Raw genomic sequence first — 23,949 nt, forward strand, 5'->3', positions numbered from 1 at the left:
CCAGGTGCCGGAGGACCACCTCCCGAGAGGAGGATGGGCGGAAACCAAGAAGGGAGTGCCAAGAAGGCAGTCATCCGAGCGGCCCGCACCCGCTGCGTCACAGGAAGTGGGGGCCCCACCCACTAACGTCAGAGGCCGGAAGGGAGCGTTGCTGGGGCACGGGTGTGAGCGAAGGCGACCGTGGGGCGAGGAGAGCGTGTCTCCGCCGAGGTAGGAAAGAAGCCCAGGTCCTGGCTTGGGGACCTCCAAAAATCTCACCGTTAGTGGACTAGGATACTTTCACCTTCTAGTATATTCCCTCTTCTGCCCGCCTTGTGGGTCCTCAGCAAAGGTGTTTAGGCAACCGGTGGGTCTGCCACTGCTTCGTCCCGTCGAGGGCCTCCCTAGCTCCTTAGTCTTAGTTTTTTAAGTTAGGCACCTTCCCCACCTTCTTCTATTTAGCCCCATTTTTAAATAGACTCTTGACTTTTGTTTAAAGGAGGAAAAATGTTGGTTTTACTGAGACCCCAGCTCGGTTACGTGTAACCCGTTGCTTCAGGCTACAACCAGCTCCCAGGCTTGACTGCTGAGTGCGCATTTCACCGCCGTCTAGTACTAGGAAAAACGTGAAAAGTTGGTAACAGTTTGATAGTGATAGGACACTTACATGGACAAGGCTGAATGATGAGGCTGTAGTTTCCAGTGCCCTTAATCTACTGTAATTTAGTCTTTTTGCCCCCAGAGGATAGGGGGGCTTCTTGCAAGTTGCTGAATCTGGCACTGATTGTGCCTTTAAATGCCTTAAAATCAAGGAACATAGTGTTTGGTTCTTCCAGTTCTCTTTTTATTTTTGTTGAAAAAGTATAGAGTAACTATAACATATCAAAAGGAAGGTCAAAATTTCTTAACTCAGACATGAAAATTATTTTTTCATGGCAGTTTCACCAGTGATTGTCATTTACAAATAGGCTCTGCAGCAAATTACTAAACAAGTTCCAGCTGATCACTTGTATTTCATATCATAGGTTCCAAGACTGCTTATGTCATAGAATGGGGGGAAGGGGTGTGGAATTGTATGAGGAGAGCTGGCTCTAGGGGCAATAACTGTAAATCTAGCCAGTTTTAAGTTTACTATGGGGATGGTTTTATATAAATTTAGTCTTTTTTGTAATGATAAGTTTGTTTAATCACAGAGCTCAATAGGGGAGAGTCAGGTGGAAGAGGGTTCAAACTAAAAATTGTCTTTTAATCTTCCATATTTCTGTTACAGACTTATTCTTTTATGATTCTGTCAGCTATAAAATGGACAGTTCTTGAGTACTGACATTCAGAAATGTTCCCTCAGTGCACAGAGGGAATGAGTATTACCTTGAGAAATTTAAATAACCAAATCTGTCTGGTTTAGCGTGGAGGCGGGGGAGGAAATAAAGCATCACTGGGAAAAGTGTGATACTTCCTAATCATGTTTAAGAAAAATCATAGAAATAGTAAACTGGCGTGTCTCTGGGCATACTGAATGGATTGACTGTACAGTCTGACATAGGCTTCCAGCGTTCCCAAGTCCTCAGGGGCAGGGGGAAGCAAGATTGGCAGCCCGATCATCCTGTATTTTTAAGGACTTGAGAACTTTAAAATAGTACCCTATTCCTTTGTTTATCCTGCAGTTTAAATAACGTTCTTGTGGGCTTGACTTGCCCCTTCTAATGTTAAATAGCATCAAACCCTAAAGGATGGTAAAGTGATAAGGTGTTGTAATGGCACTTAGAATTGACTGACATCCTCTCACCTGAATACAGTTTTAGTAGTAGTCATGTTTGGTTTTTCTTAACTGTGAGCCCTAGAATCTATTCTAAGAGTGTGAGTTAGGCAGTGATAAAATGGTTCAAAGTAGTGAAGAATGCATTAAAGGGGAAAAACTAATAGGAAGAGGGAGATGCTATAAGGGTTTTTTATATTAAACTTGGGTGACTTCAGTTCTAGTTTGATTCCACTTCTTAGGGCTTCTTTTGATATGTTTTATTTCTGATTTCCTGATCCAGTTTTTTCTTTCCCCCAGCACTTTGGATTTGGCTCCTTAATTCCCAACATGGAAGAAACTTACAGTAAGTACTTCTTGTTGCTTTTAGAAAATAAGTTAAGTTACTTACATGTAACTTTCTCTCTGACAAGACTTTTAATGTGTTGAGAAAGATTCACTTTTTCGCTAAACTGCTGGGAAGAAAAAGTGAGACTGTTTAGTAATGCAGAGAAATGTCCAAATTTGAAATAGGACCCTTGAAATTAAAAAGTATGAGAAGTCATCAAGCTTTGAGAAAGCTCCGGTTGGGACACCTATGTTAAACTATATTTTTATTTATTAAGTGAATAATTTTCATTCTTTAGAACTTCAGTTTCTCCTGTTAGTGACACAGGGATGGTAACCCCTGGTTTCTGTTTTTTGGGGATAATATGGTATACCTCATATTGATGTGCATTGAGTTTTTAGGATTAAAGAAATCCTAGGGAGGATTCGTCATAACAAATAGATTTAACAAACTCAACTTACATTAAAGCTACCTGTGTTCTCTTTATATATCTGTAAAAAGGTGTCCCTAATTGATTATGTAGTGTAAGAATAGTTGAAGATAGACCAGAAAGACCATCCATGAATTAATTATCCTATGTAGAAGAACAGTAATCACGGAAGAAAACTGATTAGTTGTTACTAGCCAGTGTAACTTATTCAAAGCCTCTGTTATTTTATTGCATAATAAACTAGTGAATTAGTTGGAGAAGGCAATGGCACCCCACTCCAGTACTCTTGCCTGGAAAATCCCATGGACGGAGGAGCCTGGAAGGCTGCAGTCCATGAGGTCGCTAGGAGTCGGACACGACTGAGCGACTTCACTTTCACCTTTCACTTTCATGCATTGGAGAAGGAAATGGCAACCCACTCCAGTATTCTTGCCTGGAGAATCCCAGGGATGGGGGAGCCTGGTGGGCTGCTGTCTATGGGGTTGCACAGAGTCAGACATGACTGAAGCAGCTTAGCAGCAGTAGCAGGGAGGATTCTTATTTCTCTAGTGATCCAGGAATCTCAATGGCCCAGAAAATCAAATGGGAGCTGGGAGAGCTAGGATCATACAAGAGTAGAACAAGAGAGGCCTGAAAAACCATTTCATTCAACACTAGAATTTTACAACAGAAAACGGAGCCTAGGTTAACTAATTTACCCCATGGTTACGTTGTTGGGGACAGAGTCAGAACCAGAGCCTTGTATGTTGTTTATATGTAGTGCCCTACTTGATACCTCTAGGCACTATGGTTTCTAGACCCTGACCAAGTTTGAGGAACATCTCAGTGGATGAAACTTGTCAACAAGGCTGCCTTTGTTTCTTACCTTGCTATCTTGTTCAGAATCTCTTAAGTTCTAACTGAAAGATATTTTAGTTCCATTCTGCCTTCAAGGAAGAGTCCAATAGAACCTTTATCACCAACAGGTAGAAATTACATGGAAACAGTCTTTATTAAATATCTACTATAGCATGCCGAAGAATCACCTGGGATACTTGTTAAGACACAGGTTTCTGGAGCCCTCCCCCCAAATTTTTGATTCAGAAGGTCTGGGACTCAAGAATTTGCATTTCTAACACGCTCCCAGGTGGTAATGCTAATAAGGACCATACTTTGAGAATAATGGATCTAGAAGTCTGATTCTCCTTGATCTTCCTTAGGGCTCCCTGCTTCACTTCCTTAATTTTTCTAAAAATATGTTAATTAAAATCTGAGATTTCTGTGTGAGATAGATACAAGAGATTTATATTTATTCTTGGAAGCTTACTACTCTGTTAAATTAGAAAGCATCATCTCCCTTTATGTCTCGTATTCTTTACTTTTTCCAGTGGTGATTTTTTTCTTAGAAAAATATCACTTGGTTCTTGTAATTACTGCTACATAGCACAGACTTTTTTAATCAGTAGATGTTTGTTAAAGAAAGAAGGAAATGGTTAATTTTGCTGTTTCTTTAAAATTTTTAAGTTTGTGGTTAAGTAAATTTAGTAAAATATATTGGCTTGTAAAGACTCAACTCTTAAGCATAGCATTTTTTTCTGTTTATCTGTGTCTTGGTAAAGTTTCACTGTTTTTAAGATTTAAAAAAAAAAAGAACCTGGCAGTATGTTAGAAATGCATAATCTCAGGCCTCATCTCAAACGTGCTGAATCAGAATCTATAGTCCTCAAGTGATTTAACACCAGGAATCAAGTTAAAGTGAGAAATACTGTTTAGAATGTACTTGACCTTTCCCCCCAACTGATCTAAAACTCTCTAATCTGCCAGATTCCTGAGGCTCTCCAGCTTCTGTCTTCAGGCAGTACCTCTTAGCTGATGATACTCTTGTCAGGTCTGGTTCCTCATTTCCGTGCAGTTTCCTCCATTTCTCACCATGGGTTCTGGACCCTATCCAAGTGTGAGGAATATCTGAGTCTGTGCTTTTGGAGGAAGCTTGTCCATGAGGCCTACTTTGTTTTCCGAATTAAATTATATTCCCAAAAAGTCACTCAAGATTTTTGCTGATCTCTAACAATCTAGAGAGCTGGGATGGGGTGGGAGGTGAGAGGGAGGGGAACATGGCTGATTCGTGTTGATGTATGGCAGAAACCAACAAATTATTGTAAAGCAATTATCTCCAATTAAAAAGAAATTTAAAATTTTTTTAATGTTAAAAAACAGGTAAACCAATTTAAGGGACATTCTAAAAAATTTTTTTGCTGAGGAGTTCAATATTATTTGTTACAACTTTAATTTCATATACTACTTTGTGCAGTACTCCTAGGTATCTGCCCAAGGAAAATACTCATACAGTACACAGATAAGTATATATTAGGTTGCTAGCCACAGCATTTATGTAATAGTAAAAACTAGAAACAACGTAAATGTATCAGTAAGGGAACTGAGTAAGAATCTGTGCTACATCCATACACAGCAGGGAAATGTTTCTTACATTTCACTGATACAGAAGGAGCTGTTAAGTTTGTTTGTTTTTTAAAGAAAAGCAAATAAAATAGTTACAGGAAATCCTGTCACATGCTACACTCTGAGGACATTGTGGTAATTTAATTAATCACAAAAAGAACTGCACATGGAACAACAGACTGGTTCCAAATAGGAAAAGGAGTCCGTCAAGGCTGTATATTGTCACCCTGCTTATTTAACTTCTATGCAGAGTACATCATGAGAAACGCTGGGCTGGAAGAAGCACAAGCTGGAATCAAGACTGCCGGGAGAAATATCAATAACCTCAGATATGCAGATGACACCACCCTTATGGCAGAAAGTGAAGAGGAACTCAAAAGCCTCTTGATGAAAGTGAAAGAGGAGAGTGAAAAAGTTGGCTTAAATCTCAACATTCAGAAAACTAAGATCATGGCATCTGGTCCCATCACTTCATGGGAAATAGATGGGGAAACAGTGTCAGACTTTATTTTTGGGGGCTCCAAAATCACTGCAGATGGTGATTGCAGCCATGAAATTAAAAGACGCTTACTCCTTGGAAGGAAAGTTATGACCAACCTAGATAGCATATTCAAAAGCAGAGACATTACTTTGCTAACAAAGGTCCGTCTAGTCAAGGCTATGGTTTTTCCAGTGGTCATGCATGGATGTGAGAGTTGGACTGTGAAGAAAGCCGAGCGCCGAAGAATTGATGCTTTTGAACTGTGGTGTTGGAGAAGACTCTTGAGAGTCCCTTGGACTGCAAGGAGATCAGTCCTGGGTGTTCTTTGGAAGGACTGATGCTAAAGCTGAAACTCCAATACTTTGGCCACCTCATGTGAAGAGTTGACTCATTGGAAAAGACTCTGATGCTGGGAGGGATTGGGGGCAGGAGAAGGGGACGACAGAGGATGAGATGGCTGGATGGCATCACCGACTCGATGGACATGAGTTTGAGTGAACTCCAGGAGTTGGTGATGGATGGACAGGGAGGCCTGGCGTGTTGCAGTTAATGGGGTCGCAAAGAGTTGGACATGACTGAGCAACTAAACTGAACTGAATCACAAAAAGACCACATGCCATGTGATTTCACTTGTATGAAATATCTAGAATAGTCAAACTCATAGAAACAAAAAGTAGAATAATGGCTGCCAGCGGTTTCAGGGAGGAGGCAATGGGAGTTATTTAATGGGTATAGAGTTTGTTTTGCAAGGTGAAAATTTCTAGAGGTTGTCTAGATTCACAACAACGTGAATATAATTAACACCAATAAACTGTACACTTTTAAATAGTTAATGTGATGAATTTTGTTATTTATATTATTACCATTAAAAATTTTAAATTAAACATAAAATTGAAAAATGTTTAATCTTTAAATAAAAGACCCGTTTAGAGCAGACCTTAGTTATCAGAGACCAAAAAGTAAAGCGTTTTAGTAGGAAGCTATCATTATTAACTCTGATGTATGCCACTGTATGGGCAGTAACATGTGTATGAATCATAAAGTATGTCCAGTCTGTCAGCTCCTGACACGGCCTATCATTTGCTTGTGATAAAATGGATTAAATGGAGGAAAACTAACAAGAATTTCATCTGTATACTCTTCCTGTGTATCCTGAAGCTTCAGAAATGTGAAAGGATCACTGCTCAGGATGAGCCTGGTTGGCATAATAAGCCTGCTTGTCCTTTAAGACTTTTCATTCCTGTTCATTCTGTCCTTCAAGTCACCTTTCTGACTCATTTGCATCACGATCACGGTTAGCAATTTATCCCATGTTTACCACTCTTCCAGGGACACTGTTTCAGTTCCCCTGGCTTCTGATTTTCATAGCAGTCTCTTGGTTTATAAGCTTCTTATCAAATGTGAATTGTTTATCTTATTTCACTTTTATTATTGCCTTCAGTGGTGGCAACAGCATTTTATTAGATTGCCTCTTGTCCTCATAATATATTCAAAATGTACTTAACTGTTTAACTTCTCTCCTTTAACCAAGATTCTTAAAATTTGGGGCTCAGCCTGGACATTTTGCAGAACCTAAGATTAGTTTTACATGTTATGAGAAACTTCTCTAGAGTCTATTAAACTATTGAAATGGAGCCTGAAAGTATAGTCTTCGAAGGGTACTTTTAAATTGCACAATATAGGTTAGGGGTTGGCTTTCTCACAGTAGCCTCATATATGTGCAGTTGTCTCAAACTTAGGAGGTTCTATTTTTGCAGATTATTCTTTCTACTTTTTATCTGGCCAGTTTCATGATCATCAGATTAAAGAATTCTGTAGGGGGTTTTTTCTCATTATGTTCCAAAATATGAAATTTTGGAATCTTTACCAATTTGGTAAAGGTATTGGTCTCATTTGAGAGGTAACTAGATTCACTGACTAGGAGCTATTTCGAGAAGTACATTAAATCAGGCAGACAAAAAAATAAATCTATGAACGAGTATTTCCTAAGCTTCCATAGAACATATAACTGATATAGAGCAGTGCTTACCAACTTTTTTCATGTCATGACAAACTAGTAAATAGGGATGCTGGTGTAGGGGGTTAACTACCCTCAGCTTGCCCTAAGACTAGTTGGGGACTAGGGGGCACATGTGCGGTGGACCCCCACATCAGTATATCAATACATTGTCCGTTCCAACCTTCAGTATACTGCCTGGGAAGTTTTGGTTGAACTAGCTAGAGAAAAGAATGACCCTGAATTAGCACTTTCAGAAAAGGAAAAGACGTATCGTTTAATTTTTTGTTATAATAAGGATTACCAACAATAAAAACAACAGTATTTATGTACAACCAAATGTGAACTTTGACCCCACCCCATGAATGCTGGTTTTGCTGGACTTAATGAAGATTCAATAACACAGTTTTATCTTACGTTTTCAGATGTTTTTAGTCACCCTTTAAAAAAAAACTTTCAAGTTGTTGTTAGGCTGTCTTGTTCAGTTCTTAACAGATGCTGTTGAAAAATCCATGTGCCAAGGATGCTGAAATGTTGCAAGGGCCTGTTAAGCTTTATACTTAGCCTGTTTTTCTGTCTTTCAGTCGATACTCTGGACCCTGAAAAGCTGTTACAATGCCCCTATGATAAAAACCACCAGATCAGGGCCTGCAGGTTTCCTTATCATCTTATCAAGTGCAGAAAGGTATGGTATTATTTTCTCAATTTGCCCGGTGATGGCCTCCTGAATTCTTTTAAAAAACCAAGTTTTATAAATATCAAAGAATTTTAGCATATATGTTTTAATTAAATGCCAGAATTGCTTTGGGTTAAATGCCAACATTTATAGAAAAGAATTTCTTTATTTCTTGGGTATGTAAGTTTTTTCTCATTTTGGTTTTTCCCCCAACTAGTGACACAGCACCCTTAAACAGTTTCTCTCTGGTCTTCTCACCCTCTGTGAAACAGAGGAAACACTAATTTTTACTAGTGATAAGAAATCATTCTTGCCTTGTAAATTTGATGTACTTATTGTCCTGATAAGGATTGAGTACTGTAATACACTTATTTCTGATTTTTTTGTTTGTTTGTTTAGAATTGTTAGAGAAGTTGAACAGCTAGAGGTTAACCCAAGAAAAGATTATTCATAAAAATAACTATTTCTCCAAGTTTCAACAGTAAGCATCTTTAGGGGGAGCGGGGAAAAAAAAGCTCGAAGAGTTTTTTCCCTCTGGTCACCTTTTGTAGATTTAGTTGATATAAGCTAATTTAATGCTGATGTATTAATTGAGACAGTTTGAAAGGGTGGTTAGAATAGAAAGGTCAGATACAGAGGCCAGAGTTCTGCCAGGATTTATGCTTGGAAAACAATTTAGGTATTTAATCCAAACCTGCATACAGTTCACATATGCATTAATATTCTTCAAGGGATGTTTCTCTTGCAGTCCTGGAGACGTGATTATAATGCCATTGTTGATTATTTCTCAGCTCCTTTCAATGTCTAGAGCAAGAATTCCTTAAGGTTGAACCTAGACATTAGAGACCAGCAGATACCACCACAACTTCCTCCTGTAGGCTCTCAGACATGTCCCAAGGAGAAAGGTTGGGAAAGGGAGCCATCATCATAACTCCCCTCTCCTAATGCTCTTAATCTTCAGCCACAAAACCTTTGCATTAGAATGCCCACTGTCCCTTTAAAAAATCATGGAGATACCTGCCCTCACAATTTTCTCCATCTTCTATTTTTTTGCACCCTTCTCCCCACTTTACATTATTTTTACTTTTTTGAGTATCATTTGTGATATATCTTTTGCTTCTCCTAATTTCTTAATTGCTGGTAAACTTAACATAGCATTTGGGTTATATTAAACACTTTGTTTTGTTTTCTTGTTTTGTATTAAAATAAGGAACTTGGTCAACAGAGTTCTCTATCATCTGGACTTTTCCTTAGTGAAATAGCTGAAATAAAGGACAAATTGTTCAGAGCCTCATTTCAGGCATCGTTACTTTAAAGAAGTGTTCCTGTGTTAATCTGAAAAATCACTGGGTTTGCCTCTTCTGCAGCTCCCTTCCCACAGCTATTTTCCTGCACTCTTGTACTGCAGCAGCAGGGGCGCTACTGCAATGCAGACAAAGTGTGTTTTAGTGTTGCTGTTCGTCCTGAATATCAGCTTTCAAAGACATCCAGAGAGCTGTGCCTTACAGGCTGTGCCTTACAGGCTGTCCCACCGGACTCGTGTGACCCTGAGAAGTAAACAGGGAGAATATATGATTCAAATACCCAATCTTAAATTCACTGTTTACTTCCTTATAAACCATTTTAACCCCAATATCTGTGTTGTCAGTCTTTATAATCATAACAAAGAGGTAATGTCTCTGTGATCTGTATAGGTGATAAATAAATCTCTCTTAATGTTCTGCTGAGTGTACCTATCACAGTTCCACCACAAGTTTATTGAAAAACCACTTTAATTTTTTTCCCAGAATCATCCTGATGTCGCAAACAAACTGGCAACTTGTCCCTTCAATGCTCGCCATCAGGTTCCTCGGGCTGAAATCAGTCATCATATCTCAAGCTGTGATGACAAAAGCTGTATTGAGCAGGATGTAGGTAAGACTGACTAGCTAAGATGTTTCAGTACTGGAGGTTAGCTCCGTCAAATTTATATGATGCTACATTGTCACCTTGATTTTTGGCTTTCATCATTTCAGAAAAACAATACCTTTCTGCCTTTGAGATTTTTAATCTTAGCAGCAAAAGATTGTCAGGTGCCAGACTTCTTTTTCTTCTGAACAACCTGATTGATTTTACTAATAATTCGTTTAAAAATAAAAATTCTTTTATTACCGTAAATACAGCAAACATCTTTGTTTCTGCTTCTCTTTCTTGTCTTCTGTCGAAAAGGAGATAAGACCTGTTTAGCTTTCATCCTATCCATTTTTCAGAAACAAAGACCCTGCAACCTTTTAAGCCACTAACTCCTTTAAATATAATAACTTGGCAGTGTCCCCTTCTTCAGTCAGAATCTCTGTTGTCTTGCAGTCAACCAAACCAGGAGCCTTGGACAAGAGACTATGGCTGAGAGCACGTGGCGGTGCCCTCCTTGCGATGAAGACTGGGACAAAGGTGAGGGGCCTCCACGTCTCTTTCTCCACAGTGCCAAACTCTGGAGTCGTTTGCTCTAGACAGAAGGAAGGGTCTCCTTTTTTATGAACATACCATGTTGTTCAGAATGCCTTATTATTCTTACTGAGCCCCAGTACAAAGACAGTTGTATCTCTGTGCAGACACACGGAACAGCCTTTCCCACTTGATTGGAAAAGAACACTACTTTACATATGTTTTTTCCATAAATTGTGTTATACCATCTGTGTTTGGTTGTTACTAGTCATGTTTATTCGGAGAAGGCAATGGCACCCCACTCCAGTACTCTTGCCTGGAAAATCCCATGGACGGAGGAGCCTGGTGGGCTGCAGTCCATGGGGTCGATAAGAGTTGGACACAACTGAGCGACTTCACTTTCCCTTTTCACTTTCATGCATTGGAGAAGGAAATGGCAACCCACTCCAGTGATCTTGCCTGGAGAATCCCAGGGACGGGGGAGCCTGGTGGGCTGCCATCTATGGGGTCGCACAGAGTCGGATACGACTGAAGCGACTTAGCAGCAGCAGCAGCAGGCACGTTTATTATTATTTATGTCGCTTGTGTTTCTATCCTTCAGTTAAATTCTTGCTACTGTGTCACTTAGGGTACTTGACCAGTTTTTACTTGCTTCTCTGAACTTGTTTATTATTTCTCATCTCACAAATTCGACAAGCATGAATTGGTGTTTTACCTAGTAGCACCACAAACTGTGTTTTGTTTCCTTTGGCAGATTTGTGGGAACAGACCAGCACCCCATTTGTCTGGGGCACAGCCAACTACTGTGGCAACAATAGGTAAATGAAAAGATCTCATTCCCACCACTTCCTCCCAGAATCAAAGTGCTCTGTTACCAACAGAAGGCTCCAGAGCATGTATTGACCTCTTTCCTCAATGATGTTACTTGGTGGTAATTTGTCTAGATATAGTTTTGGTGGTTTTTTTTCTATTTATTCCTTGAGTCATAAAAAGGTCACATGCTTTGCATTAATTCCTGTGGGAACACAAAAATACTAGCTTGTAGTCTAGCACAGGAGACAGTGGCGCCAGCCCTTCTTATGTCTTAAGAGTTTTTGCTAAGTTCATGTTATTTTAATGCTTTGAAAAACTTATGTAGCTGTACTATATGTGTTATTTTTGCTCTGGATAACTAGTGTCTAAGGAAAAAGTAATCTTAAAAGTTTCTGATTTGAGATTGGACAATCCATAATACCAATTATGTATGGAAAAAACTCATCTCCTTCCCCACTGATTTTGTATCTAATTTAAATCTCTAAGATTTTTCATTACCACTTGATCTTCAAACCTTTTAGGATCATGTTCCGAATTCCCTGGCAGTCCAGTAGTTAGAATGCCACACTTTCACTACCAAGGGTGCAGGTTCCATCCCTGGCTGGGGAACTAAGATCCCATAAGCCATATAGTGTGGCCAACAAGAAAAAAAAAGATCATATTTCAAACCCAAATGAGAGCATTTCCAGATTAGAAAATGAAAATATTAGATAGTAGACTTCATTTTATCCTCAAATAGAATACTTAACCAATTTTTATTTTTTAGCTCCTAAAGTCAGTTATTATAAGTGTACAGTTACTTGTAGTTTATGTGTACACTGAGATAGAAAAACTTAAAGATGAATTCCATTGGTACAATTTTAATTTTATCTCAATTCTGTGAGATTTGTGGCCTTTAGTTTGGTTGTCTTGGCATTTTTTATCTCTTATGTATATTGAGTGAGTTGATGAGCCTGTCATACAATTGAACAGTAGATGGCATTGCTGTTTATCTCAATTTCTAGAAAATGAAAATGGTTAAACCCATCTTAATGCCTGTACAGAACAGTGAGCTATCCAGAGAAGTGGTAATCATTCTAATTGCAAGAATGTTTTGATGGAAATGTGTTTACATTTCAGAATGTAGGTGGTTGTTTTTCCCCAAATTACAAAAAACACATTTTGATTGTCTTATGTTTGCCTGCCTAAAGAATGCAAATATGCCAGCATACTCAAATTCATCTCTCTTTTTGCAGCCCTGCAAGCAACATAGTTATGGAACATAAGAGTAACCTGGCTTCAGGCATGCGTGTTCCCAAGTCTCTTCCATATGTTCTGCCATGGAAAAACAGTAAGTGAAATAGTGGCAAAATGTTCTTGCTATGTGTTGTACTAAATAAATACAGTTGGTCTTAATTATTCAAGGACATGTTCAGTCTGAATACCGAATGCCTTGCACCCGTATGGCCCTGAGAGTGAGCGCCTCCCCAGATTTTGCATCTTAAGCACATCACTCATCTCACCCTGGTCCTAACCCTGGTTAGTAACAGGCAAGTACAGGATCACAGAAGCCTAAAGAATATTTTCAAGACAGGGTGATGGAGAAAGAAAGGGCAACCCACTCCAGTATTCTTGCCTGGGAAATCCCATGAACAGAGGAGCCTGGGGTCACAAAGAGTCAGACACATCTTAGCAACTGAGCACACGTGCATACTAGTTGAGCTTCCTGACAGAAAGCTCTATGCTGTGTGCTCTCATCAGTATTCTTATCTGCTCTTCAAAACTATAAACAAGGAACGTTTTGGTTAAAATTTTTTAATTATAAAATACATACTAATTGCACAAAAAATTGTTTGCTTTGCTGGTAGTTGGCAGATCTGGACCCTGAATGAGTCTCTTAACTCCCAAGACCAGACCAGAATTATCCCCACGTTTCCTTTTCCTGCCTTTTCAGTTCTTTTTGTTTCCTGCCCACTCCCACCTCTCTTATAACATTTCTCTACCCCCATCTCAAGCCTTTGGTTTCAGGTATGAATAAATGCCTACTTCAATTGTGAATTACTGATGGCTTAAAAAATTACATTTTTGCAAATAAAACTCAAACCGAGAAAGAAAAAACAAGGGTGACCACTGACATCGGATTCCATGGATAAATTTGGGACCAATAAAAAGACTATTTTAACTAGGAGGAAATCATCCCTGATTTTTAAAGCATAATATCAATAGGGAATTGGGATTAGAAATTGGATTGCAAGGGCCTGAAAGGTAATGGGTAGAGACAAAATGAAAGTAATGTTATAAGAACCAGCATAAGAATGGTATTCAGATGTCTTCCCAAGGCCTCGGAGACAATGCTGAGTAAATAGGTCTGAAATTCATGTCATACCACCCTAGTAAAGAAATTCCCATATATTGGTACACCCAACATACTGTCATTTTTATTTAATATAAACTTCCTTTTCCTGATGTTGCCCCCAAATTCAGATTTCCTTGATTTCAGTCTTTGTTGTTGTTTGAGCTAATTTTTAGGTGGCTACAGGATCCCCTTTAAAACATTTCCCTTTGGATAGTTGCATTTCCCCCAATATGAGGTTACCTAATCATATGCCCTAAGGCTTGATAGGTGGAAGACTATTTTCTTTTTCCGTGCTGAAATCCAGTCACTAATTTTAAATTCTGCTTTATTATATAATTCCATATACCCCAGGAATAAATCATTTGTGTTTAGTAAGACTAGGGGGTGGAGTGAATTTCAATTGACATGGTGTATTTATTTTGAAATATTTCTACTCCATAGATGGAAATGCACAGTAACTGAATATTTCATCAAGTAAGTGTTTCAGTTTTATTTCATAATTTTTTCAGATGGTAGCAAGATTTAACTGGACATAAAGCAATCTGGGTCCAATTTTCTTTTAGATTATGGTACCAAATTAAAGCTCTGTGTGTGCCTTTCGTTTTTTAAGTATATAGCCTCTGTTATGGCTTTACATGCTAATGAATAAACATTTACTAGTTAAATTAGAATTCTGTTACATGCCAAGTTGCTCTCCCTAACGTTAGTGCACATTGCCTTTTTCTTTTTTTTTTTAATCAAAGTTGCATTCTACATCTATCATGCCTTTTTAATGGGCTGAGATTAATCAGACAGCTGTGCTTCACTGCTTTGCAATTCTTTCCCTGTGCAGTACAATTTAATACTCATCAAAAAATGCATACTTTTTAACTAGCATTTTAAAGTTTTGGGTCTCCAAAAGTCTCTAGATCTTATTGCACTGTAGATCTTATCTGAATATTTGATTTAGCAGAACCTTACAAAATCTATATAAAGAGACCAAAATCTTTTAGTTTTCGTAGATGAAGCCCATCTTTGAGATACCCTATGTACCCACAGCAGAGCCAGGTTTGATGCTTCAAACGGCTGCCTTGGCTGAGGTTGACCAGCCACATGGCTTCTGGCAAAAGAGGAATATTGTTGGGCCGGGAATGGGATGATAATCCCCACTGTCATGAGATGCTAGGCCTTCAGTGAATATTTATTGAATGAATGAGTAATTGGCTTGTTGCCTTGTAGTCCATTCACTTTTTCTGAACAGTGAAGCAGATGGATCTTCTGCGAGCTAGGGTTTGTTTTGTACCAAAACTGATGTTTCTTCTGTTGAGAAACAAAAGATATTCTAAAAGCAAACACCCCTTAGCTGAGAACAATAATATTTATCAGTTGCTTCTAGGGACGGGCCATTTTTCTTGGTAGGTTCTGACATCAAATTATTAAATATATCTGGAAGCCAGAAAATTGGATTTGGTCCCAGAAGGCAAAGAGACGCAACTGCAGTGGAGTGCATCAGAAAAGCACACACAGACCTGGGTAAATGAAGAACTCTGAATCCTTCTCTGGCACACTGCTCAAAGTGTTTGGTGTTCATCCAGTATGGATAGCTACCTATCCAGTGGCTACTCTATGGTGAAAGCCTAGGAGAAACTTCTTGTCACTTAGGACTAAACACTTTTCTGCTTTGGAAAAGTGATAAACTCATTACACACTGATAATTTTTCTGTACGTGTTACCACAGAGGAATAAGGAGGAAAATTTAGGTAAGAATCCTTAAATAGCCACAGATCTTCTTATCCTCTTAGTTAAAAATAAAGCACCATTTTTTGAACGCCTGTTGTTGCAGAATTCTCTTCTTTGGGTAGATAGACACACACACACTACACACACACACACACACACACACACACACACACACACACACTGCTACACACACACACACACACACACACACGGAAGGCATGACTTATTCCCTTAAGGAACTTAAAGAGTAAGCAGAAAATTTTTTTTATTGCACATACATGAAAAGGGTTTGTTCACCTTGCACTTAAATGCTTTATCCCATTTATGTTTTCATCAACAATATTTTACCAGATAAGTGCCTCAGAAGCAGGTATACCGTGTTCATTTTTGTTCCCCTATTATGCATTGTGAGCTTCCCTGATAGCTCAGCTGGTCCTGGGTCGGGAAGATCCCCTGGAGAAGGGCACGGCTACCCACTCCAATATTCTGGCCTGGAGAATACCCAAACTACATAGTCCATGGGTTTGCAAAGAGTCAGGCAGAACTGAGTGACTTTACTTTCAATGTGCATCGTAATAGCTCAAAAAATATTATTAAATTAATGAGTAGATAGGGTATATGAAAAGAGAAAAAAATAAGTTAATTGGAATTAGTCCAGAATTGTCTGGAGAAGTCAGTTGCCTGGATGGTAAATTCTGATTTTCTCTTCACCCATGGTAACTATCAAGGACTGTATATTGATCTCTGTATAGAATGTTTTTAAATCAATTAACAAGTTTCTGTGTGATTAGTAATACTAAAGAGCTAAGGGTCAGAAGGTACCTGGTGTTCTGCCCTTAACAACAACAGATTCTTCCAGCAGACCAAGAGACTGTAATTGGGCTATAGTTGTGTGGCCTGTTGTCGGATGTGGTTGGTGCTTTTGTCATTGAAAGGAACTAAGAACTCTTATTTTTTTCTTGTTTCCTTACAGATGCCAGACCCTGGAAGACTTTTCTTCCCGCTACAGTGTGTTCTTCATTTTTTTTCTCCTAATCTAATTATAGAAAGATAAACTGTCTGTGACTTGCAAACTGACAAGTACCTTTTTTTTTCCCCTCCCTGCCGTGAGTCCTTACTCATTTGATACAAGAAAAAACCCTCATGCTCAGAAGAAATGTTTCAAGTAAACCATCATTGTAGACAGCTTGATAATTTGGTTAAGTGCCTGCAGCCCCAAGATCAGAATTCATATCCCATTCTGCATTAATGAAACAGAATCATCTAAAGTTACCTTAAAGGATCCAGCTAAAGCAGGCAAGAAATTTGGATTGGAAAAAGTAACTGTGTTTGTGTTCTCTGACTCACATGAACCAAATTCCTTCTAGCATTTATAGGAATGGACCTTTTCTGTTTACTGAGTCTTTGATGTTGATAGCATTTATATATAGAAATATACCCCATTCTTATTTAGAATCCTTAGGACATCTTGTTCCCTAAACTTTTCTAACTTAGGATAGGTTTCTTTTCTCTTTCCCACATTTCAGCTAGAAATTGTACTAGCTGTCAAGGTAGGTGTGGATTATGTAGGAGTGAAGATTAGAATGAAGAGGAGGAACCAGTGTACATGTGGAGAAGAGATAGGCTTTCCACCTGTGTGTGAAATTTGATTAAGCTCAAAGCTGAAATGTGTGAAGGCCCTGGGACGTGTGTGTAAAAAGTTAGATTTCTGAAATACCCAAGGCTCTGGCTATCCTAGCATCTTTTTGGCCCTCAAAAGGAGACTTCATAATCTCCCAGACTAGTTCTTTATTTGGTTGGTTGGTTGCAGATTTGGTGTGGTTTGAGTTTAAAACTGTCTGGCACGGGAAGGGATTTGCGATCTGGTATAGATAGGGACTCAGAGGAAGCATACTGACCAGTAATAACAAAAGTGATCTCTTGAGCATTGTTTGTAGGGGAAATGGGCTCTTATGGAATGCTTCTTCCACAAGTTTCATGCAAAACAGGATTCTCTCCTAATGAAGCAAAACTATCTGTTTATTTAGTTCCAACTTCTATAGACAGATTCAAGATAATTCTGCTTCTACTGGTATAAATAAGTGAATAAACTATTTCTTCTGGAGAGGGTGATGTGGTGTATTAAGGAGGAGGAAAAAACACCCATTATGCCCCTAATTCTGGTCACTTAATGTTTGTCAGTCAACAGCTCACAACACTTTAACTTTATTTAAAAATAGTTTTAACTGGAAAATACAAAACCCTTTTGATTTCATTTATTTGGGTGATAACAACCCAAACTGTCTATATTACACTTGAAACCCAGAACTCCTACCAAGTTTAGGAAAAACAGAAGTATGAGTCTTACTGCAAAGAATTAGCTACTTGAGTATAACTCAAAGAAGGGATTAAATAGAAAAGAGTTACTTTGTGGTTTTTAAATATCTAGAGAGGCAAATTAGGCTAGCATCTATCATTCATGAAAAACCTTATGTTGTTATTTTAGGACACCTCTTTGCTCACCAGTTCTAGAACTTAACCAGCAATACATGTGACCTATCCAAGTGTGAATAACACTCACTATAGGTAAATGCCTGCCTATATTAATTTTGTTAGCTCACAGAATAGACCACCCCATTGTCTCTTTAGTAAACTAATGATTAAAGCAGCCAGTTTGCTTAGGATTTTTTGGGGGCCTAGGGTACACTAGTTTGGATTTAGTTTGCTGGAGATTTTGGACATTCCCAAAAACCAGAGCAAAGAAGTGCCTTGAATTCTACTACTGTCAGAAGTTGGGAGGTGAAGCTTGCTTATTTTTGAGACCTTTTTCAGAGGCTACCTTCTGTTTGGAATATGAACAGTGGAAAGTAAACAGTTGAATATTCTACCCTAATTTCAGTGAAGGTCAAGTGTTATGGTTAAAGGTTAAATGTAGACATGTTTCAGAAGCTTATCTTAGCCTTTGAGTTCTGCATTTTGATCTTATCCAGGAAGGGAGAACATTTGCTTTCGGGAAGGTTGCCTTTCTCTGTGGGTATTCTAGAAGTGCCATTGTGATTTGCAAATGTTCTTACCAGGAATAAACAAATGTAGGTAGTAAATGATGCTTAGGTCTCCCGATAGCTGTACTTGAGGTAAACAAGGGGAGTATTCGGGTTCAGTTTCAAATAGCGCACTGCAGTACCCCTTCATTGGCGAGACAGAACAGTAGCCGCTTGTGTTAGTCTCTTACACCCGTACTGGCATTCCGAGAGTCCTCTATTGTACTTTTCACCATTCATATTACACTCCAAGGTAGACAAAGACTAAAGGGATGATGTTACACTTCTTATTACCATTTGTAAAGAGGCAGGTTATAGAAATCAAGGTGATTTGAAGCAGGACTGTCCTTGGGGAGAAGATACCTCTTAGAAAATACGTTTTCTTATGCCAGTTCAATGGGTAGAATAAGGAAAATGACTTAAATTCCATGAGAAAATTACTATAGTGACTGCTCATTCTTTTGACCACTGTCTTCCTGGTACTGTTCAGGTTCAGAACATACTCACATCCTACTTTATAGGTGTGGCTTCTTCAAAAGCCACTGAAAACACATTAACCCGTTACCTTGTACCAGTAGTCTCAGCTGACTTATTCCAGCCATACTGAAGTCTGAAAAACACAGACCTGTGTATGGGGTGGGGGGTGAGTATTATTTTGCCCTTGACACAGCAATTCCACTGCCAATTTACTTAACTCTGAACAACTTGGTAACTGCTATAACAAATATAAAATCTCAGGTTGTAACAGGTAGGAAGACCAGCATCCTAGGCTGGACAGTAACCCTGGAGAAAAGCCATATGGTCAGCAGATTTGCATTCGTGTTTACCTCATTAAAAGGTGGTTTTTTGTGAAACTAAAATAGTGTGAGCACTTTTGATGAACATTGAAAAGACATTCAGTTGTTTTACTTTAGTCTACTTACATATACACATATATATGGAAGAAATGAATCTATGTTGTATTAAAAACTACTACATATGAACCCAACCACGCCTCTTAATTTTTATTAAAATACTTGTCACTGAAATAAAGTATACTTTCCCAGCTCATCTGTTTCTGTCCTGTTTCCTCGGGCGTTTGAGGATTTCATCGGACAGGGTTAGGGGCTTAAATTATTTAGCTCCTTGTGTTGGTTTTCTCTAGAGTAGAACTTTATAGCAGAGGTGCAAATTGAAAGTCATGGAAAGTCTTGATCTTTAGACGTTTCATTGAGATATGCTTCTGTCGAATTGGAAATTTCAACAGAAGAGTCGGTGGTGTAGCTTTATAAGGCCTTGAAAACAAACACTGATACGAGTCTACTAGGTGCGTACGTTTGATATCCACCTGTCATACCTCATATGCTCAGAGCTGGAGGGGAGTTCAGAGAGCATTGATCCACAGCTTCATCTGGTCTGTAAAGAAATAGGCTCTGTACCAGTATGCAACAGGACATATTCTTTTAGGAAAAAGAAGGATAAACACAAAATCCAAGATAGTTGTTCTCTCCAGGGGAGAAGTCAGAAGGATAGGATCAGGAAAAAACACACTAGTCAGTTTAATTGGGTTTTGGGTTTCCCAGTGTTAACTATGCTTTATACATGTGTATTAAACAATGTAATTCTAAAACATCTAAGAATAATTGCTAAAATCATTGCAGAAGGCTTACTGCAAGCAAGCCACTGTTCTTTAACATTTTGAGTATTTTTAACCAAGGGTAGGGAGATAAAGGCCCTGAAAATTTTCTGTTTGCCTAGAATACCAAGCTTGTTAATAGTGTGCCATGACCATAACTTGGGACTTCTGATTCCTAAGGAGTTACTGCCTTGGGCTTCTGTAACCGTTATGTTTCTCTAAATGTTAATTCTGCACTCAGCCTCTTACTCTCTCAGGCCACGTGTTTCCTCCTCAACTTGTTTCCATGTCTACCAGCTTGGACTGCGTGGTTAGTCACTTCATTGGGCTAAGTCAGCACCCTGTTCCCTTGAATCTGTTGTTTTTCTGCTGTCTCCGCTTCACCAGTTATCAAATCAAGTGAAACCTACCATCTCTTACTCTAATCCCTCTGGGTTATCGAGCATAGTGATAGGAAATCACATAATATACCAACTGACTCTGCTGCAGATGTATGATTTTTTAACTCAAGCACTCATTCCTATTTGGCTTTTTTCAGCTTTACCTGGTAACTATTATATTCTTTTTATTGTTCTCAACTTTATAGTCCCTACTTTCCACCCTTACTCTCAACAGATGGCTTTGCCTCTTTTCTTTGTAGAAAAAATACTGGTCATCAGACTTGACTTCCTCTTTTTCCCACCCCTAGATTTGAATGCTTGTGACATCCATTTTCTCCTTTTATCTCAGAGGCACACTTCATCTCTAAAACTAACCTCATCCCTGTAAGATAGCTCTGCTGTTGATGCATAACAAATTTCCCCAAAGCACCATGGATTAGAACACATGTGTGCCAAGTTGCTTCAGTCGTGTCTGACTCAGTGCAACCCTAAGGACTGCAGCCCACCAGGCTCCTCTATCCATGAGATTCTCCAGGCAAGAATACTGGAGTGGGTTGCTATGCACTCCAGGGGATCTTCCCTGGATTTAAACACTAGCAAACATTATTACCCTCCCAGTTTCTAAGGGTGAGGAATTCACAAGTGGCTTAGCTGGGTAATCCTGGCTTGGGATCTCTCTTCTGGTTGCAGTCAAGATGTCAGGCAGGGCTACAGTTTTCTGAAGACTTGAAGTGAGGCTGGAGGATTTACTTCTAACATGGCTCACTCACGTATTTGGCAAGTCTGTATTGGTTGTTGGCAAGGCCTCAGTTCCTCCACATATGGGACTCTCCATAGTGTGTTTGAGTGCCCTCACAACATGTCAGCTGCCTTCCCCCAGAGTGAGTAAGTTAAGAGCAAGGAGGAAGCTATAAATTCTTTAATGACCTAACTTTAGAAGTCACACTCCATCGTTTCCACAGCATGCTTTTGGTTACGCTGGTGAGCCCTTTTCGTTGTAGAAGTCGAAGGAGCATGAATACAAGGAGGCAAGAGTTATTGGGGCTGTCAAAGGATGGCTCTCCCAGCTAACTTCTTCTGTCTTCCAATATCTTCCATAAGTTATTCCCTCTTTTCTCTCAATTCTATTTCTTTCTCTTTGTATGTTATATTTTTCAGTAATAAGTAAGTTGTCTTTAAGCTAAAAAAATGCTACCATTACATTCATTAAAAAAAAAAAAAAAAACCCTCTCCCCCATATTAGGTTCAGTTGCAGAAAACATCCATTTGAGCCAGTCTAAGCAGGAAAGGATTTGTCATAGGGCATTAAATGGATCACAGAATTGTTGAGAAGACTGAAGAAATAAACTCTAAACTGGACTTCCAGAAATACCAGCCAAAGACTGCTCCAGAAGGTTCTGTGTCTACTACAGTTAAGGAAGCTGCCAGTTCAAGAAGCACACTACCGTATCTGCCACTGTTAGCATCCCCAAATGGATGCCCTGCACCCTCTCTTAATCCTTGCTGACTTTAGAAACATAGGATAATACATCCGATTGGCAGATCTGAAATAGTATCTGAACCCTAGCTACAAGGGATTGTGGGAAATGTAGTCCAGCTTTCCAATACCATACACTAGAAAAGTATCATGTTGAGCAAAACCAACATGTAGAAACCTCCCCACTGCCTCTCTAATGTTTGCTTGCTTCTTCCCTTCAGTGCTAGATTTATTGAAAAAGTCTATACTTGGTCTGAAGTTCCCACTTACTCAATCCATTGCACTCTGCCCACTCTGTTCTGTCTCCACTCAACCTACTAATTTGCAGGACCAGGGGTCTATTTTAGTCCTACTGCCTTGAACATTCAAGGAGAAGCAAGTTGTTGCTTGTGACGCTTGTGGCAAGAGCCATATCAATGTTATGCACAAAAGAATTACTTAAGGCCACTTTCTTGGAACAGGCCTTGGACTTGGAGGCACTTAAAGCCTTGAGCTTCAGCTACTATCTGGACTTGCTGTTCCTCATATGTAATCTAGGTTAATGATGTTACTGTTTGCCTAGTCTTTTCAGAATTCCTCATTCAGTTAATCACCAAATCCTGGAACTTTGCTACCAAAGAAGCCTTCTGACACCAACCAGTTCCTTGTATCTCTGCTGTCACTGCCTTATTTCAGAGCATCATCCCTGCTTGGACTGTTAGCAACCTCCTACGTAGTCTTGTAGCCACTCGGTTCTTCCCATTTCACTCTATCTTCCACCTGCCTTCAAGATATTCAGTAATCTGTTTCCAGTTTACCTAATAATAATAGCAAAGGCTTTTTGAGCACTTGGTCTGTGCCAGGCACTGTATAAAACACTTCATTTGCATTATCACATTCAGTTCCCCTATGAAACATATTTTAGGTCCCTACTTGGTAGATAAGAAAAGTGAGACTATACAAGATTTGTATATAGACTATACAAGATTTGACCAAAATTACTTAGTTTCTACGTGGAGGAACTAGAATTGCAGTCAGGTCTGCTCCCCTGCAAAGGCAGTGTTTCTTATTCCCACCACATTTTACAATTGCTCCAGCCTCATCTCTCCTGACTCTGTTAATAGTCTAGCCATAGTGAACACCCCATCTCTCTAACACACTGTGCTCTTAATGACCACACCTTGGTACATCTTGCTTCCTCAAATGTACTTGTTCCCTCGCCTTCCCAGTGATTCTCTGTTCAGCATATTCCACCTTCAAGTTCCAACTCAAATATTTATTTGGGTAACCTCTAGGCTCTCTGACCTAGGCTCCTGTTCTCTATTAGTACTAGTTTTGAGTTGCGTTGTGATTAACTTCTAAATGCCCATATCAGCCAGTTTAGGGAAAAAACCACTCAGAATTCCCTGGCAGTCCACTGGTTAAGCCTGAGCTTCCACTGCAGGGGGCACATGTTCAATCCCTGGTTGGACTAAGGTCTAAAACCGTGGTGCAGCCAAAAAAAAAACGCTCTCAACATCTCGGTATTTTAAGCAGAAATGTAAGACAGTTATGGAGTGCTTACCAAATCCTTTGAATAGCTAGAAAAGCAGGCTGTAACTGGGACCTCTAGGAATGACTCCCAGAACACTACCAAACTAACACCAACAGAACTATAGCCTTGATGGCCAGGGGAATACTGAGTGTGAGAACACAGCACCATAGTACCACCCAGGGATCAGGAAGCTGCTGACAAACAGGACGAATGACCCCACAACATACATAGTATCAGATTTTTGCAGAGCTACTGACCAACATAAACATCCAAATGCATGGTCAGCAGAGGAGCAGAGGGAGGAAGAAGGAAACCGGATAATCAGAACCTGGAGCGTTGAGGGTTTGCTCTAGGGTGTGTTGGGGTTTTTGAATGTTTGCTTTTATAAAATAAGATTGAGGTAAGCCCTTTTTTTTTTTTAAAGGACATAGTTATTTTCAAAGTTCACAGGAAAAGATACCATATGCCAAACTCTCCCCCTCCAAAAAAAAAAAAGCCAAGACTTTTGTTGCTACTGTACTTGAGTGAGGGGGTTGGGGGAGTTGGGGGGCAGGCACAAACCTCCTGA

At 39.3% G+C, this 23,949-nt stretch overlaps 1 protein-coding gene across 3 annotated transcripts; it reads left to right on the forward strand.

Annotated features, from left to right (window-relative positions):
- Positions 1 to 115: 115 nt before the first annotated feature.
- On the forward strand, positions 116 to 19,384 carry GTSF1 (gametocyte specific factor 1). 3 transcript variants are annotated; one of them, XM_019960011.2, is made up of 9 exons: positions 116 to 210; positions 2,036 to 2,081; positions 7,994 to 8,094; positions 9,873 to 9,999; positions 10,432 to 10,515; positions 11,264 to 11,327; positions 12,558 to 12,652; positions 14,099 to 14,131; positions 16,350 to 19,384. In XM_019960011.2, exons 2-8 carry the CDS (start codon positions 2,066 to 2,068, stop codon positions 14,113 to 14,115), a joined length of 504 nt encoding a protein of 167 aa, XP_019815570.1. In that variant the 5' UTR covers positions 116 to 210; positions 2,036 to 2,065; the 3' UTR covers positions 14,116 to 14,131; positions 16,350 to 19,384. The 3 variants fall into 3 exon arrangements, with proteins under 3 accessions (XP_019815570.1, XP_070645085.1, XP_070645086.1); XM_070788984.1 differs by lacking the exon at positions 116 to 210 and adding an exon at positions 265 to 346; XM_070788985.1 differs by lacking the exon at positions 116 to 210 and adding an exon at positions 1,066 to 1,085.
- Positions 19,385 to 23,949: the final 4,565 nt, after the last annotated feature.

Source organism: Bos indicus, chromosome 5, assembly GCF_029378745.1.
Source record: "Bos indicus isolate NIAB-ARS_2022 breed Sahiwal x Tharparkar chromosome 5, NIAB-ARS_B.indTharparkar_mat_pri_1.0, whole genome shotgun sequence".
Taxonomy (NCBI): domain Eukaryota; kingdom Metazoa; phylum Chordata; class Mammalia; order Artiodactyla; family Bovidae; genus Bos; species Bos indicus.